We start from the raw sequence: 14,634 nt of genomic DNA, 5'->3' as shown, positions 1-14,634 counted from the left end.
CACACAGAGACACACACAGACACACACACACACATATCCTACCACAAGCCAAAAGCAGGGCCAGGCAAGGTTCTGCTTAACCAACACCCACCAAGTGCTCTGCCCCTTTGTGTGAGCAGTTTAACCTAACACCCAGGAAACACGCCACCACAAAATGAAAGGAGCCACCAGGGAGTTCCCGCTGTAGCATAGTGGGTTAAGGATCTGATGTTGCCACAGCGGTGGTGGCGGCTGTGGCTCAGATTTGATCCCTGGCCCGGGAACGTCCATATGCCACTGGTGCAGCCCAAAAAAAAAAAAGGAGCAATCACACCTCAAGTGGAAGTTTATGATGTTTTGGTTCACAATGAACATTAGTCTCTCCCACTAATGTCAGGCAGTAATTCACTGCCGAACAGCAGCCATAAAATACGATCTCTCAGTAGTAAAAATGCAAGAGGCAGAGACAGTGGGGCTGGACTTCTGGGTGGACTATTTAGGCGGAGATCTTGTCCTTCTGAGGCAACACTGACCTTGTTACCCCAACTTGGGTCAAAGGTTTTCAGATTTATACGGACACCTAAAAACCAATCAGGATGCTGTGTGCCTTCAGAGTTTTACATGCAGTTGAAACGGTAACAGCCTGTGGCTTCCTCTTAAATTCCTCAGCATCTGCTAATGACTGGAGCATCTATATGCCATATCTCCTAACAGCGCACAGAGAAGGACGCCAGGGCCAGAAGACATGAAAGACATCCAAATTGGTACTTTCCTCACCTCCTTTCCCTCTGCCTCATGTGATGTGTGCACTAAAGGAGTGAAATTACGGTCATCAGAGACAAGGCTGCAAATGATGGGGAGCCACAGCGCTCAAACAAAACGAAAAGTCCGTAATTTTGAGGGCAGCCCATGGATAGCTACAGTCTAGCTCCTGGACCCCTGAAACTCACAGAAAACCCCCTTCCTCTTAGCAAAGCCCCCGGCCCCTCCCACCTCGAGTGCCTTGTCAGATTGCAAAGAACGCTGCGAGGCCCTGATGCACACAGGAGATTATTACAGGGCTCAGAGAAGCCCACTCTGTAATTATGGCTACCGTATGATTTCCATTACGCTCACCCCCGGTCTCAGCAGCGCACGAAACTTCCCGCAAAGCCCTCCTGGAGCCCCAGAGCTTTCCGTGGCTGGGCCTCTGCCCAAAAGGTGAACGGGGTCCTGATAACCCCTGAGAAAAGCAAGACAGAGTTATTACAAGGAAAGGGGAGCGGTGCTCAGTGAGCAGGGCGGCGGGCGGGGAGGGGGAATTCTATTGTTCAGAAAAAAATAAATACACCGGCCAGTTTCGCTTTTTATTATTTCAAACAACAGACTCGGCAGTCCGGCCTTCCTTTCCCAACTCGAACTGTCCCCCTGGGCCGGCTGTGCTGAGTCTGCAGAGCGATAGCTGGGCTTCAGCAAAGCTATTAAAAAGGCTGCCTCTCTGAGCTTGTGGAGCAGAAAGTCTGGCTGCCCCTGTGGCCCAGTGTTCCCCAGGAGGGCCGCGGGCTCGATCCTCTCCTGTGACCCTCTGCTCTTACCCCTCAAATGTTTATGCGTCACCAATCCCCCTCCAGGTCTGGAAAGTAAATGAAAGGGCCCAGGTGGCGGCAACAGAACTGTTCTTATGCACCCCCCTCCCCGACAGTAAGAGATGAGAAGTGCCAGCCCGCTGTTTATAAAGCCCCAAGGCTCCTGATCAGGTGTGACCTGTTACGGGGACACCTCAAGACCAGGCTCTGCCCGGGGCCTGTCCCCTGAGGGATGTCCTCAGCCCACCCCCGCGGAGATGGGCTGTGCTCTGCCCTCCCCTCAGGGGACCGGCTTCCCGGTTGACAGAGGGCCAGTCCGTTAGCCTCCCTCCACCCTCCGACCAAGAGCACACGTGTGCAAGTCAACAGTCTTCAGTTTATGATGCAGCCATGGCCAGGAAACACCTTTTATTTCCCCCCCAAGAGAAAATAACTTTCTGTTCTGTTTGGTGCACTGAATTCTCAAGGTTTGTTTCACTGACACCACATTCCAACCAGCTCAGACCCAGCATCTAAGTAAAGAATCCTCTGGCACCTGGTAGGAAGTTGACAGGGGGCTTCAGGGTTGGGACTCCTCCAGCACATTAGAGGAAGTCACCTCTCCTTTGCACTGGGATCAGGCTCAGGAGAGACAGGAGCAAAAGCACCCCAAATGCCCTTGCTAACTTATTTACCCTCAACAGTGCTTATTCCCCCATCGGAGCAGGCAAAGCCAGGTCAACAGACGTCTATCTCACGGGGTGACCTGTCGATGGAAATGCCCTTGGTGTTTGGAGTTCACTTTGCCAGCAAACGGAACACGCTGAATCCCAGTGAGGAATGAAGTCCTCTGAGCAACCAGCGGAAACGTCCCCGAGGTCCTGCCCTAACGCTGGTGCACTTCCCTCCTCAGTCTAAACTGAGGCTTATCAGACACACTTTCAGCAAGTGTGGTTATCTGATTTCCTAGCTCCCTGAAAGCTGAACGCCGCAGACGGAGGGAGGAGGAGGGTCGCTGCTGTGGACCAGGACTTTTGGCAGCATCTGGAAGTGACGAGTGACAAGGTGCATTAGAGGAAGAGCCGGAAAGGCTGCAACGAACAGACACGGGAGTCACTCCGCCTCCCAGCATCGTCCCTGGGCATCCACGCACTCACTTCAACACGTGAGGAGTCACAACAACAGGAAGGCCAGGGCAGCAAAAAACATTCGTGCTTAATATATTCTTTGCAGAAAGGCAGAAGACGCAGACTTTGAAACATAATTCTTAAGGCTCTATGGACAGCGGTTAAATCATTTGTTAATGTGACACTCAGGGCAGAACAGCACAAGGAGGTGGGCAATGCCAGATGTGTGGAGCGCTGCCCTCATCATCCTTGCAGCGTGCTACAGCATTTCACCAACGTAGGTTTCCAGCTGCTACCCACGTAGCTGCTCCACACGTATCCCTGATTCACCCACCCTCTGCTCCCTGCCTCTCTGAGCTTGTGGAGCAGAAAGTCTGGCTGCCGCCGTGGCCCGGTGTTCCTCAGGAGGGCCGCGGGCTCGTTCCTCTCCTGTGACCCTCTGCTCTTACCCCTCAAATGTTTATGCGTCACTAGTCCCCCTCCAGGTCTGGAAAGTAAATGAAAGGGCCCAGGTGGCGGCAACAGAACTGTTCTTATGCACCCCCCTCCCCGACAGTAAGAGATGAGAAGTGCCAGCCCCACTGTGGCATGCCAGCCCCAGTGCTTGTTCCACAGAGATGTACAATCTAGAGAAAGAAACAATGGCTGAAATGGGCCGTCACCCAGCAGAATGGGAGAACAGGCAGAGTCTCGTGATTTACAGCTCAAATGAAAGACAACCCTTGACCAAACTAATACCCAGAAACACAGCAGAGAGAAAAGGAAGCATCAAAGCTTGGCCTCAGATGAGGCAGTGCCACTTTCTCCATCTGAATCACTCCATGTTCAGAAAATTCCAAGGGAAGCTTCATTAAAACAAGCAGGAGCACCACATGGAGTCATCAGTATTTCCCTGGGAAAAGACTCAAGTGTGACTATCAGCCAACAGAAAAACCAAACCAACTGCCTACAGTCTTAGGAAGGCTTTTAAGCAAGGGGGCCCCCCTCTGGGGCCAGCTCCAACCCACTGCGATGAGAAGCCCAACCGAGGTGGGTGAGAGAAGAGTTCGAGATGGGCGGGTGCCCCCAACACGGTGGATGGGCCAAGGTCACCCAGTGGCCCCTGCAGGCAGCAAGCTTCTACAGGACAAGGAGACCACACCCCAGACTCCACCTGATGGGATTTCTGTGCTTCCCACACGTCTATGGTGTCCTCGTCCCACCACTTGGCTCTCAGCCCCGACAGCAGCTCCAGCAGCTCCTGCACCCTCCTCCATCTGTTTCCCTGAATGGCTGCCAAAGGGATGCACCAGCCAGAAGGGCTGACGTGGGAGAAACAGGCACATCTGCTGCCCCGTCCCCTCTCCCCACCCGCCCAGGCCTAGGGAGTTGGACAGAGGACACCATTCAGAGAGGCCTGGGTGGCCTGAGACGCACACCTCTCAGGAGCACACCGGCCCGTGGAACAGGCGGACCCACACGCTCACCCAGTGTGGTTCCCACAACGACCCTCCGTAAGACGGCAGAGAAGGAAGGGTTTTAATCCAAGCAAGGGGCCCCAGTGGCGACACAGCGCCTCCCCTAAAACCTGTATCACTGGCCAGTCAGGCCCAAGGGTGTCAGAGAAGGCAAGAAAGCACCCACGCCGGTGGGGACAGGCCGTCTCCACAATGACAGGCGACCACCCTCGTCCTACCTTCTTGAGCTTGCCGCTTTTGGTGCCCACGAAGGCCAGGGAGTGATTCTTGTAGACGTAGGCGATGACGGACGTCATGCGGTCCCTGTCCTCCGTGAAGACCGGGATGCCGCGCACCATCTCCGACACGCCCAGGGGCGCGTTCATATCCAGGCCGCAGAAGTTGTCGTCGATGGTTAAGAGCTGCAAACAAAGGAGGAGACGAATGAGGGGCGAGCACGGGGCAACTGGCGAGGTGCGGAGTCAGGGAACCCTAGAGCTAGAAGAATCCTGACAGGTGGATCATCTGGCACAAAACCCTCCTTTGTGACATGAAAAACTCTGCTCCAGGGAAACCACGTTGCCTGTCAACAGGCATCTCAGTAGGTTGCAGGACCACGGGAAAAAAATTTTCAGAAGCTTAGAGCCTCTTTGCAGCACTCCGGGGTCTCTCTGGCCCGCTTCCAAGCCCTCCAGCGCCGCCGTGGTCACTTAGGTGGCCCACCACCGTCATCCCTTGGGAAAGCCCTAGACCAGCGCCATAAGCATGGGCTCCAGGCAGCTGTGCCCGGGAGTGAGAGGGTGCAGCTCCGCATCCACACACTTGCTGCCGATCGGACACACAGATGAGGCCCCAAACACGTGGAACAGAGAACTAGAAACCTTAGTACATGGAGGACCACACCCCGGCAGAGACAGGTGTGGACAACGGGCTGCCGAGAGGAGGAACGAGGGGAGTGAAGGCTTGTGGATGAATGCAGCAAGCCACGGTGGTGCCTCACGGTGTCCCGTCTCAAGCTCCCCACTTCTTTGATTCATTAATTAATAATTATTCGTGTATTTATTTACGTAATTGATGTATAGTGATTTACAGTGTTGTATTAATTTCTGCTGTACAGCAAAGTGATTCGGTTGTGCAAGAACTAAATATACATATACATACACGATCTTTTTAAAGATATTCTTTTCTATTTTTATTTATTTATTTAATTGAAGTATAGCTGATTTACGATGCTGTATTAAAATCTGCTGTATAGCAAAGTGACTCAGTTATACACATAACTATATATACATATTTATACATACACAGTCTTTTTAAAAATATTCTTTTCCTTATTTTTTCAATTGACGTATAGTGATTTACAATGTTGTATTAATTTCTGCTGTACAGCAAAGTGATTCAGCTATACAATAAATATATATATGTATAGATACATGATCTTTTTTAAAAATGTTCCTTTCCATTTTTATTTATCTATTTAATCGAAGTATAGTTGATTTACAATGCTGTATTAATCTCTGCTGTATAGCAAAGGGACTCGGTTATACACATATATACATATTTATATAGGCACACAGTCTTTTTTAAAATATTCTTTTTCTTCCTTCTTTCTTTCTTTTCGCCACACTTACAGCATACGGAAGTACCCAGGCCAGGGATGAAATCTGAGCTGCAGCTGTGACCTATGCTGTCTGCTATCTGCAGAAACAGCAGCTCCTTAACCCACGCCACCACAGAGACAATGCTGATCCTGAATCTGCTGCGCCACAGCAGGAACTCCCTCCATCATGGTTTATCACAGGACACTGAGGATGCTTCTATGCTCCACAGTAGGATCTTGTTGATTATCCTTCCATGTATCATAGCTTATACCTGCTAACCCCAACCTCCCACTCCATCCCTCCCCCCAACCCCTTCCTCCCTCTTGGCTCTCAGAGTCTGTCTGCTGGTCTGTGCTTCCATGTCTTGGCTACTGTGAATAATGCTGCTATGAACACAGGCGTGCACGTATCTAATTTTGTCTGGACACACATCCAGGAGCGGGATTGCTGGATCATATGGTAACTCTATCTGCTTCTTTTAGGCCCTGGCGAAGAAGGGCAGCCCTGATCTTGCCACACCTTCACCAGCATTTTCCAAAGTGTCCTCCACAGCACCCAAGTCCCATAAGATGTTCTACCAGAAAGGGCTCCTTGGGCAAGTGCCTTTGGGAAACAGGCTAAAACATGGTGCATTCTTGGAGTTCCCGTCGTGGCGCAGTAGTTAGCGAATCCGACTGGGAACCATGAAGTTGTGGGTTCGGTCCCTGCCCTTGCTCAGTGGGTTAACGATCCGGCGTTGCCATGAGCTGTGGTGTAGGTTGCAGACGCGGCTCGTATCCCGCGTTGCTGTGGCTCTGGCCTAGGCTGGCAGCTACAGCTCCAATTCGACCCCTAGCTTGGGAACCTCCATATGCTGCGGGAGCGGCCCAAGAAATGGCAAAAAGACAAAAACAAAACAAAACAAAACATGGTGTGTTCCAACTCTATGTAAGAGATCTCTGATGATTAGTTCCAAGAAACGTCTGAAAAATCTTTTTAGGAAGAAATATCTTTCAAATTCTCTCCGCCTTTTCCAAAGATTGTATTCCCTAAACCATTTTTTTGGACTGGAACACCTATTAGCATCCCTTAAAGAGAATATTCCCTGGATTCTCAGGTACCCTGTGGGACACACCGACCCAGCTTTTGCTCCTGATTCTGGGACAGTCTCAGGAGCCAGGGAACCAATAAGAAACGTCTTCAGCCCATTTCCCACCCACCCCCAGTGTTTCAAGCTGACTCTCCCGGTTTTATTCCAGGCTCCTAGGTCCCCATGTAAGCAGAAGGTCCCAGCTAGGGAGTCCTCCTGAGGGGGGGACCTTGACAGTGGCTGGTGCAGCCTCCAGGCCTCCCACTGAGCAGCTTTGGGTTGGCACAGACCTCCCCTATGCTTTAGGGTCCTACGCTGGATCCCCCTTTTTTCTCAGAAGCACTGTGTGCTCTAAGAAGAGTCATTCCATCTCCCTGGGCTTTTATTTTCCACTCTATAAAGATGAAGGAAGCAACCTCTGCTTTTTGATGGGCTTCCATAAAGCTATAGCACTCACACCTGTAAACGTCTTTGGACTTTTCAGAGAAAGGAGTGAAATAAAATACAAGGTGTCATTTTTTTTCTTTTATGGCTTCAATCCAGCCGAAGGAAAAGGCATCTGGAGAATCGGCAGGCAGGCTCCTGCCAGGGGAGCTGTGTGGAAGTGGCTAAGCCTGAGCTTTCCAGAGATTCGGGGTGCCCCTGGGCTCCCTCCCCAAAGCGGGGAACAGCCCCTGCCCATCTCAGAGAGGGCCACATGCTGGGCATCCAGATCCTCCTTGGACCCCTTTGCTCCCTGTTAATAGTGATGGGGGCAGCCAGGGTGGGGACGGGGACAGCGTGGGCAGGCTCGGCGGCCTCGGGCAGCGCAGGTGTCCACGCCACACCTTTCACTGCCTCTGGCCTCTCTGGCACGGTCTGGACCAACAGCCCAGAGCAAACACAACCCCTTCCTCCTTCTCCCTCCCCGCAAAAAGCAACAATGGGAGTCAAAGGCAGGAGGACGCTTTTGAGCTCTGTTCTGATTCTCAGGGTTGTTTCTTACAATGAGGACATGGGGGAGGGGACAGAGAGGGTGGAGAGGGAACGAGATGGACAGAAAAGAGGGGAGAAGAATCCAGATAAAGGGCGGGTGATGCCTTCTCCCTTGCTGGACATCATCACAGTAACCCGCCAAGCCTTCCGAGGGCAGTTAAGAAATCTCCACGGCCTTGCACGTTCCTGCCTGTGGTTCGGAAGGAGTCCTGATCCTGGACTTTCTGAGCCCTGACCTGTGCTGCCCAGCCCTCTGCCATCGGCAAAGGTACCTCCGCCATCAGGACCCATGTTTCAGGTAGATGCATCTGAAGGACTGTCCGCTCCGCACAAGGGGAAACAGAGGCGGGGAGCCAGGGAGTCCACGGTCCCCACCGCCCCGGCACAAACTCACGCTTCATTGACCTGAAGGCTTAGGCCGCTCAGCCTCCAGAACTTCATTTCCGAGTGGTCAGTTACCAAATATGATTCTTCCTCCCTGGGCAGAACCCAAGCGAAAAACCAACCACCCCCAAAAAGAGAGTTTAATTCAGCCAACTGTGGCAGTAAATCCTTGCTTGCTCAGACTCAGAAAGTCAGGTACCTGCTAGTCTCTGTCACTGTGGCACCTTGCACAGCAAGGGGCTGGGTGAGGAATGTTTTCCTCGGAAGGAGGAGAAGACAGGTCAGCCTAGGGGCCTGGCGGCCAGGATTCTGCCGGTCTCAGTTCCTGACAGCTCCTTGCAAGGCCTTACCTGGAGGTAGATACAACCTCACATGGCATACCTCATTGAATTGCCAACAGATTCGCTTGGGGCAAAGGCTACAACTGAGGCTCCTATAGTGGCACAGGGATTCTGGGGACAAAGATGGCTTCTTGGGAGTTCCCACTGTGGTGCAGTGGAAATGAATCCGACTAGGAACCATGAGGTTGCAGGTTCGATCCCTGGCCTTGCTCAGGATCTGGCATTGCCGTAAGCTGTGGTGTAGGTCACAGACACAGCTCAGATCCCACGTTGCTGTGGCTCTGCCGTAGGCCGGAGGCTACAGCTCCAATTCAACCCTTAGCCTGCGAACCTCCATGTGCCATGGGTGCAGCCCTAGACAAACAAACAAACAAACAAACAAAGTCCATATGTGGACCCACACTACCCTGGCCAACTGATATTTAAAAAAAGAAAAAAAAAGACGGCTTCTTGCCTAGGCTCCTCTATGCTTTGGTTCCTCCCTCTGAACAGGCCAAGGGTGATGGATCTGTGATGGAGGCCTCAGATCAGGAGTCGCCCAGGCCTGCATGGATGCTGAGGTCCCCCAGCTGTGGCACAAGGGGGACTTACTCTCTGTTTCCTCAAAGCTGGGGGTGATGGAGGAGGGATTTTTGACATTGAAGTAGCAGAAAAAACCCAGGACTTGGATTCACATGGCACCCAGCTGCTTCCCAACTATTCAATTTGGCAGATGCCTCCTGTTCTCTGGGTACCACTTTCCTAAACCGACGAGACAGGCCCATCCCAAGGACTAGGGGAGCTGCCAGGTGTGAAGGCACTGGAGAAACTGGAGCGGTGGGGTTGTATTTCCTGTTAATTCTCCTCATGGAAATCCTGCTCAGAACAGAGGCGGGAAGGCTGCAGGGAGTGGCCTTTGCATACCCCTGGCCACAGCACAGGTCTCTCAGGACACCACCCGCTGAGCCTGAGCGGAGACCGAAGAGTAATTACAGCAGTGGGAGGAGAGAGGAGGGAGGGTCCCGTAGGGCCCACAGACCCTGGGATGTGGGGGTGCAGGGAGCAGATGCCAGGGCAGCGTGGGCCCCGGAAGGGAAGGCTAATTGGCAAAAGCCTTCCACAGGTAAGGGCTGGCGTGGATTCCTGAGCACCCTGGGCAACGGGGAAGAGAGTGTCTGTCCTGGCCCTGGCCCAGCCCTCCCCTGGGCCCCATTAACAGCAAGATTAGAGCCGCAGCCAGAGGAGCCAGGAAGGGGCTGGACTCCGCTGTAATCAGGAGCCCAGTGCGCCTGCAGGCCCGGGTCGCGCCTCTCCCCTGCCTTTCCACAAATAACCAAGGATGAGCTATGGCCACCGGGACAGGGCTTACTCATTAGAGAGCAGCTTCATTCTTCCCAAGGGAAGAAATGAGGGTCTGCTGCGTGGTATGTGTGTGGCAGGCAACGCGGTGAACAGACCTTGAAGCCTCAGATGAGGTCATCCCTTCCGGGGGGGGTCCCTTCTTTCCATCAGGAAGATACCAAATCTGCTCACCACAAATGCCTTCACAGGGTACCTGGCTTATAAATTAAGATGGGTGACCCACTGGATTCCCGGGACTATGAGCTCAAGAACAGGATCTTGTTGTATGCATGTTTGTACCCTTAGCTTGGTTCCTGGTAGGTTAAGACGTGTATGTTAAATAGATGGTGGATGGATGGGTGGATGGATGGAAGGACGGATGGATGGATGGATGGACGGACGGACAGACGGATGAGTAGATAAATGGATGGGTGGATGGATGGATGGATGGATGGATGGGTAGATGGATGGATGGGTAGATGGATGGATGGATGATGGGCAGATGGATGGATGGGTAGATGAATGGGTAAATGGATGGATGGATGGATGGATGGGTGGATGGGTAGATGAATGGGTAGACGGATGGATGGATGATCGGCAGATGGATGGATGGGTAGATGAATGGGTGAATGGATGGATGGGTAGATGGATGACTAAATGAAAGCCTGAGTCTCACAATGGCTAACTAACACTGTGGGACTAGAGACAGAATGCCTAGGTTTGAATCCCAGCTCCACCACTTAATGTTGCGTGACCTTAGGCAAGTTATTTAACCTCCCTGTGCCCCAGTTTATCATGGGTAGTTTAGGGACAATATCATAGCATATACTTCCCAGTGCCGTGGTGAGGATTAAATGACTGACACATGCAGAACAATGTCTGGCACTTAGTAAGCGCTATGAGAGTGTTAGTTCTCCTTACTCTTGGTCAGCCTTAGACAATTCAGAGAACCTTTGTGAGTCTTAGCGTCTTTGGGGAAATTCATGATATCTAGCCCTGAGAGGCATTATCAAGATGAAATAGCAAGGGTGGTACTTCCTAAAGATCTATCAGGCCAATGAGGCTGAATGAAGGAGCAGAGAAAGAGACTACGATCCAGAAGAGTTAGTGCTATTCACTGGAAATGCAAATTCTCAGGCCCCACCCCAGATCTGCTGGATCAGACTCTCTGGAAGCAGGGCTCAGAGATCTGTATCTTAACACCTTCTGGAGTGATTGAGTCGTTCCCTAGGTTTGAGACGCATTGCTTTAGTCCACCATGGGGGTCCCTTCCTTGACGAGGGTGCCGTTGACGGGGCCGAGGAGAGAAAGGCATGTGACAAGCTTAACCACTGAGGCAGGACCCACTGGACCTGAAGGCAGAGGGGCCCCAAGGCGGCCACCCCGGGGAGAGCAGTGGTGGCGGAGGTGGCATGGGGATCCGGAGCTGACACTCTGAATTACAATCTAATAGCTCACCACGCTTCCCTCGCACACAGCGGCAAAGGTTACCGTGCAATTACGTGTCGCTACATACAAATGACAGAGCAGTTACGGTTACTTTACCAATTACAGGGAAATTGCTCCCACTCTGCAGAGAGACTGGCACTCTGAAAAGCTCTATCATCTGCACGGAAAGGGGATTTTAAATGCTGCCAGCATCCTTCCTCTGCAGTCTCCCAGGCTCCAGGGCAGAGCTGCAAAGCAGGCACCTGAGGACTCCAGCAGTGTCTGGGGTTGGGGGGGTGTCTCTCAGGAGACCCTTGGAGAAGGGCTGAAGAAGGGGGCAGACTGGGGGACAGTGGGGACATTACCCTCCCATCCCACCCCCTGGTGACACACTCATATGCAACCACCCTCACCCTGACACCTGTACCAATCCACCTTGAAGGCCTGGGGTGATGAGCTGATCCTAAAATCAGCCCTCATGCCAGCTAGCATGACCCCCGCCTGGTTCCTGATGCACCCCCATTGCCAGGTAGAGCTGTTTCAGCCCCACTCTTCGTTGCCCCACCTTTGCAGAAACCCCACACTGACTCCTTGTTATGGAAAGGTCAGCACGAGGCCAGAGTTCCGTGGTCCAAAAACAGTGCTAATGAGATAAAGGTCACCAGGTCCGTCCCCCTGGGGGCCAATTAGCTCTGCTCTGGGACACGGTCTCCTCTACAGCCACAGGCTGCCCCTCTTACCCCAGGCACCCGCTGTTTACAAATATCCTGGAATGATCCGAAGGAGGCTGACCAGGTGAGCCCGAAGGGATGGACCTGACAGTGCAGCAGCCGACTGCTCTGGGCCGAGAGCTTCGGTCTCTGAGTCCGGCACGGAAATAAGACAGTCAGACCTGGTGCTCCCTTTGCTCGTGGGGAGCTCCTGACCCAGCAGAGAGAGGAGTCCTTCCCTCTGGGAGTAAATCAGCTCTCCAGCCCTCCCCAAAGGCAAAAGTCGCATCTAGCCTCATGCAGGGGAGTCCTGAGCCACCCTGCACCCACCCCCAGAGCTGGGAGGCCAGTCACTATGGAGGGAGAAGGCATCAGAGACTACCCCAAGCTCACCCACCGTGGAGCCTTCCGATGGGGCTTTTTCCATCAAACTTTGGGTCTCCTGGGCTATCAGAACTCTGTTTCCATTGAGGAAAATGGAGACACTAAATAAAGACAACGCAGTGACACCACCACTGTTCCTCACTGAGGAGGTCGTTCCCATTGTGGCTCAGCAGGTTAAGAACCCAATTGGTACCCAAGAGCATGTGGGTTCAATCCCTGGCCTCACTCAATGGGTTAAGGATCTGGTATTACCATGAGCTGTAGCGTAGGTCGTAGACATGGCTTGGATCTGACATTGGTGTGGCTGTGGTATAGACCGGCAGCTATAGCTCCGATTTGACCCCTAGCCTGGGAATTTCCATATGCAGAAGACTCAGCCCTAAAAAGCCAAAAAAAAAAAAAGACCGTTTAGGAGGACCTACTAGATACCAAGCCTAAGTACCAGGTGAAGACTCAACAATATAAAGATTAAAACAGCTCCATTTTTGCCCCTTTCTTAGTGAGGGAGACCTGACCAGACAAGGCATGTTAGCTTCAGTTATCCGCCCGGGCTGGGGGGACGCGGGCAAGGCCACAACTGCCCTGGGGAGAACAGCAGGGTTTCGAAGAAGAGGCGACGTTTGGGCTGGATTCCAGGTCCTCTGTCCAGGACAGCGTCCGGCCATGCTTCACACATGGCGCTACTTCAGAGGAACTGGACGCAAGATCTTAGAATTCAACAGCCCCGTTTCACAGAAGAGGAAAATTGAGGCTTAGAGAGTGAAATGACCCCTGTCATGACCTACCAAGTTACTGAGAAAATAGTTACTAGAACCTGAGGGAAAAATACTGGTATTACATGGCAACTTCCTCCAGGGGCTCAAGAATGGCCCCAAAGGAACTGATTCTAGGACCAGGGACCCTCTGAGGCCACATGGGAACAGCCTGGCTTCCCTTTCTGCTGTGCAGGAGGAGTGCTCTGCCCTCTGTGATGTCTGGAAAGGACCAGCTCTCCCAACCTGAGGAGGCCCTGGGCCCATCATCAGAGCAGGCACCCCCCTTTTCTGGGCCCATCTGTCCAAAGGAAAGTGAAAGCTGAGGTTTTAAAAAGAAGAACAAGTTAGGAGAAAAAGTGGACAGACGCCCATGAGGTGCTGCTGCTGTAAAAGAAAAGGCCTCTAGCCTCTTCTTGCTGAGCAGCCCCAAACGTCTTTCCACTAATTAATTACACTTACACACACACACACACACACACACACACACACACACACACACACACACACACACACACACACACACACACACACACCGGGAGCTGACCAGAGCAGACCTCTGCTGGAAATGGGGAATCAGTGAAATACGCATGTGGGATTTCTTTTTAAAGGGAGATGTTGATCAGGTAAGCGTAGTAGCTCACGCCTAAATACAGACTGCAGCTGTAAATCTCCACAGCACAGGAAGATAATGATCCCCCATTTACTGGGGCCAGATCTCAAATAGGACCGCTGACCCCAAGGTGTTCATAAATGCCCATAGTATATCTACCCCTGGAAGTGACTCTGGGTGCCCTCGAATGGCGGAGCTGGGGGTAAGCAGAGCGAGTGCTCCGGGAGGCGGAAACCTTGTGGGGAGGCTCCGTCTGGTTCGCTTAAGTTTACTCTCATCAGAAAGCTTGTTGCTCCATAAAAACATCCCCGGGTGCAGAGCGCTGGTTTCTGTAACAGAGAAAGCGATCCAAACCCTCAGATGGACGATACCACCCTCTGATTGCTTTGCTGTTCTGCATAAACCTTCTCTCTCCTATGATTTCTAACCCTCGCGGAAGCTCTGCCAGAGCCGTGCTGACCCCAGGTGGTCCAACTCAGAGCCGGAGAAGCCCTGAAAGAGGTGAGGGTGGGCCCTGCACCTTGGCTGGGAGCCCAGGAGGCAGAAGAGGAGTGGGAAGGAGGCCTCGAGAGCTTAGTGACAAAGGCGTTATCTCAGAATGGGTCTTTATTGGGTCCCTTTCAATGAGATTGGAGGGAAGTGAATATGTGGAGAAAGGGAGGGGAAGCCCGCAAACTGCAGCCACAGAAACCTAGTTACACAGACACACTCCTGGAGGGGCTTCATGGAAAGTGTCTCGGGGTTGGAAAAAGAACCCCCAAAATTGCGCCAAGATTCCCAAGAGCCATGTGCCCTGTTCCAGGCATCTTAAACAGGGGGGAGGGGGAGGGTACCAAATTCAAGATAGCAGGTCATCATGTTTTGGGAGCTGTGTGTGTGTGTGTGTGTGTGTGTGTGTGTGTATGCAGCTTCTGATGCAAATATTCATGGAATTACAGTAGTTACCCCTTGTCTGTGGTTTCAATTACCCA

At 52.4% G+C, this 14,634-nt stretch overlaps 1 protein-coding gene across 1 annotated transcript in view; it reads right to left on the bottom strand.

Moving 5' to 3' along the window:
- PLXNA4 (plexin A4) overlaps positions 1-14,634 on the bottom strand; it is a 458,094-nt gene that overhangs the window by 362,483 nt on the left and 80,977 nt on the right. The window contains exon 3 of the mRNA XM_047763901.1: positions 4,326-4,508. Coding sequence (XP_047619857.1) covers positions 4,326-4,508 — 183 coding nt within the window. The remainder of the gene's footprint in view (positions 1-4,325; positions 4,509-14,634) is intronic.

The sequence above is a fragment of the Phacochoerus africanus genome, chromosome 16 (assembly GCF_016906955.1).
Source record: "Phacochoerus africanus isolate WHEZ1 chromosome 16, ROS_Pafr_v1, whole genome shotgun sequence".
NCBI lineage: Eukaryota > Metazoa > Chordata > Mammalia > Artiodactyla > Suidae > Phacochoerus > Phacochoerus africanus.
This window is presented reverse-complemented; position numbering and strand designations above follow the sequence as displayed.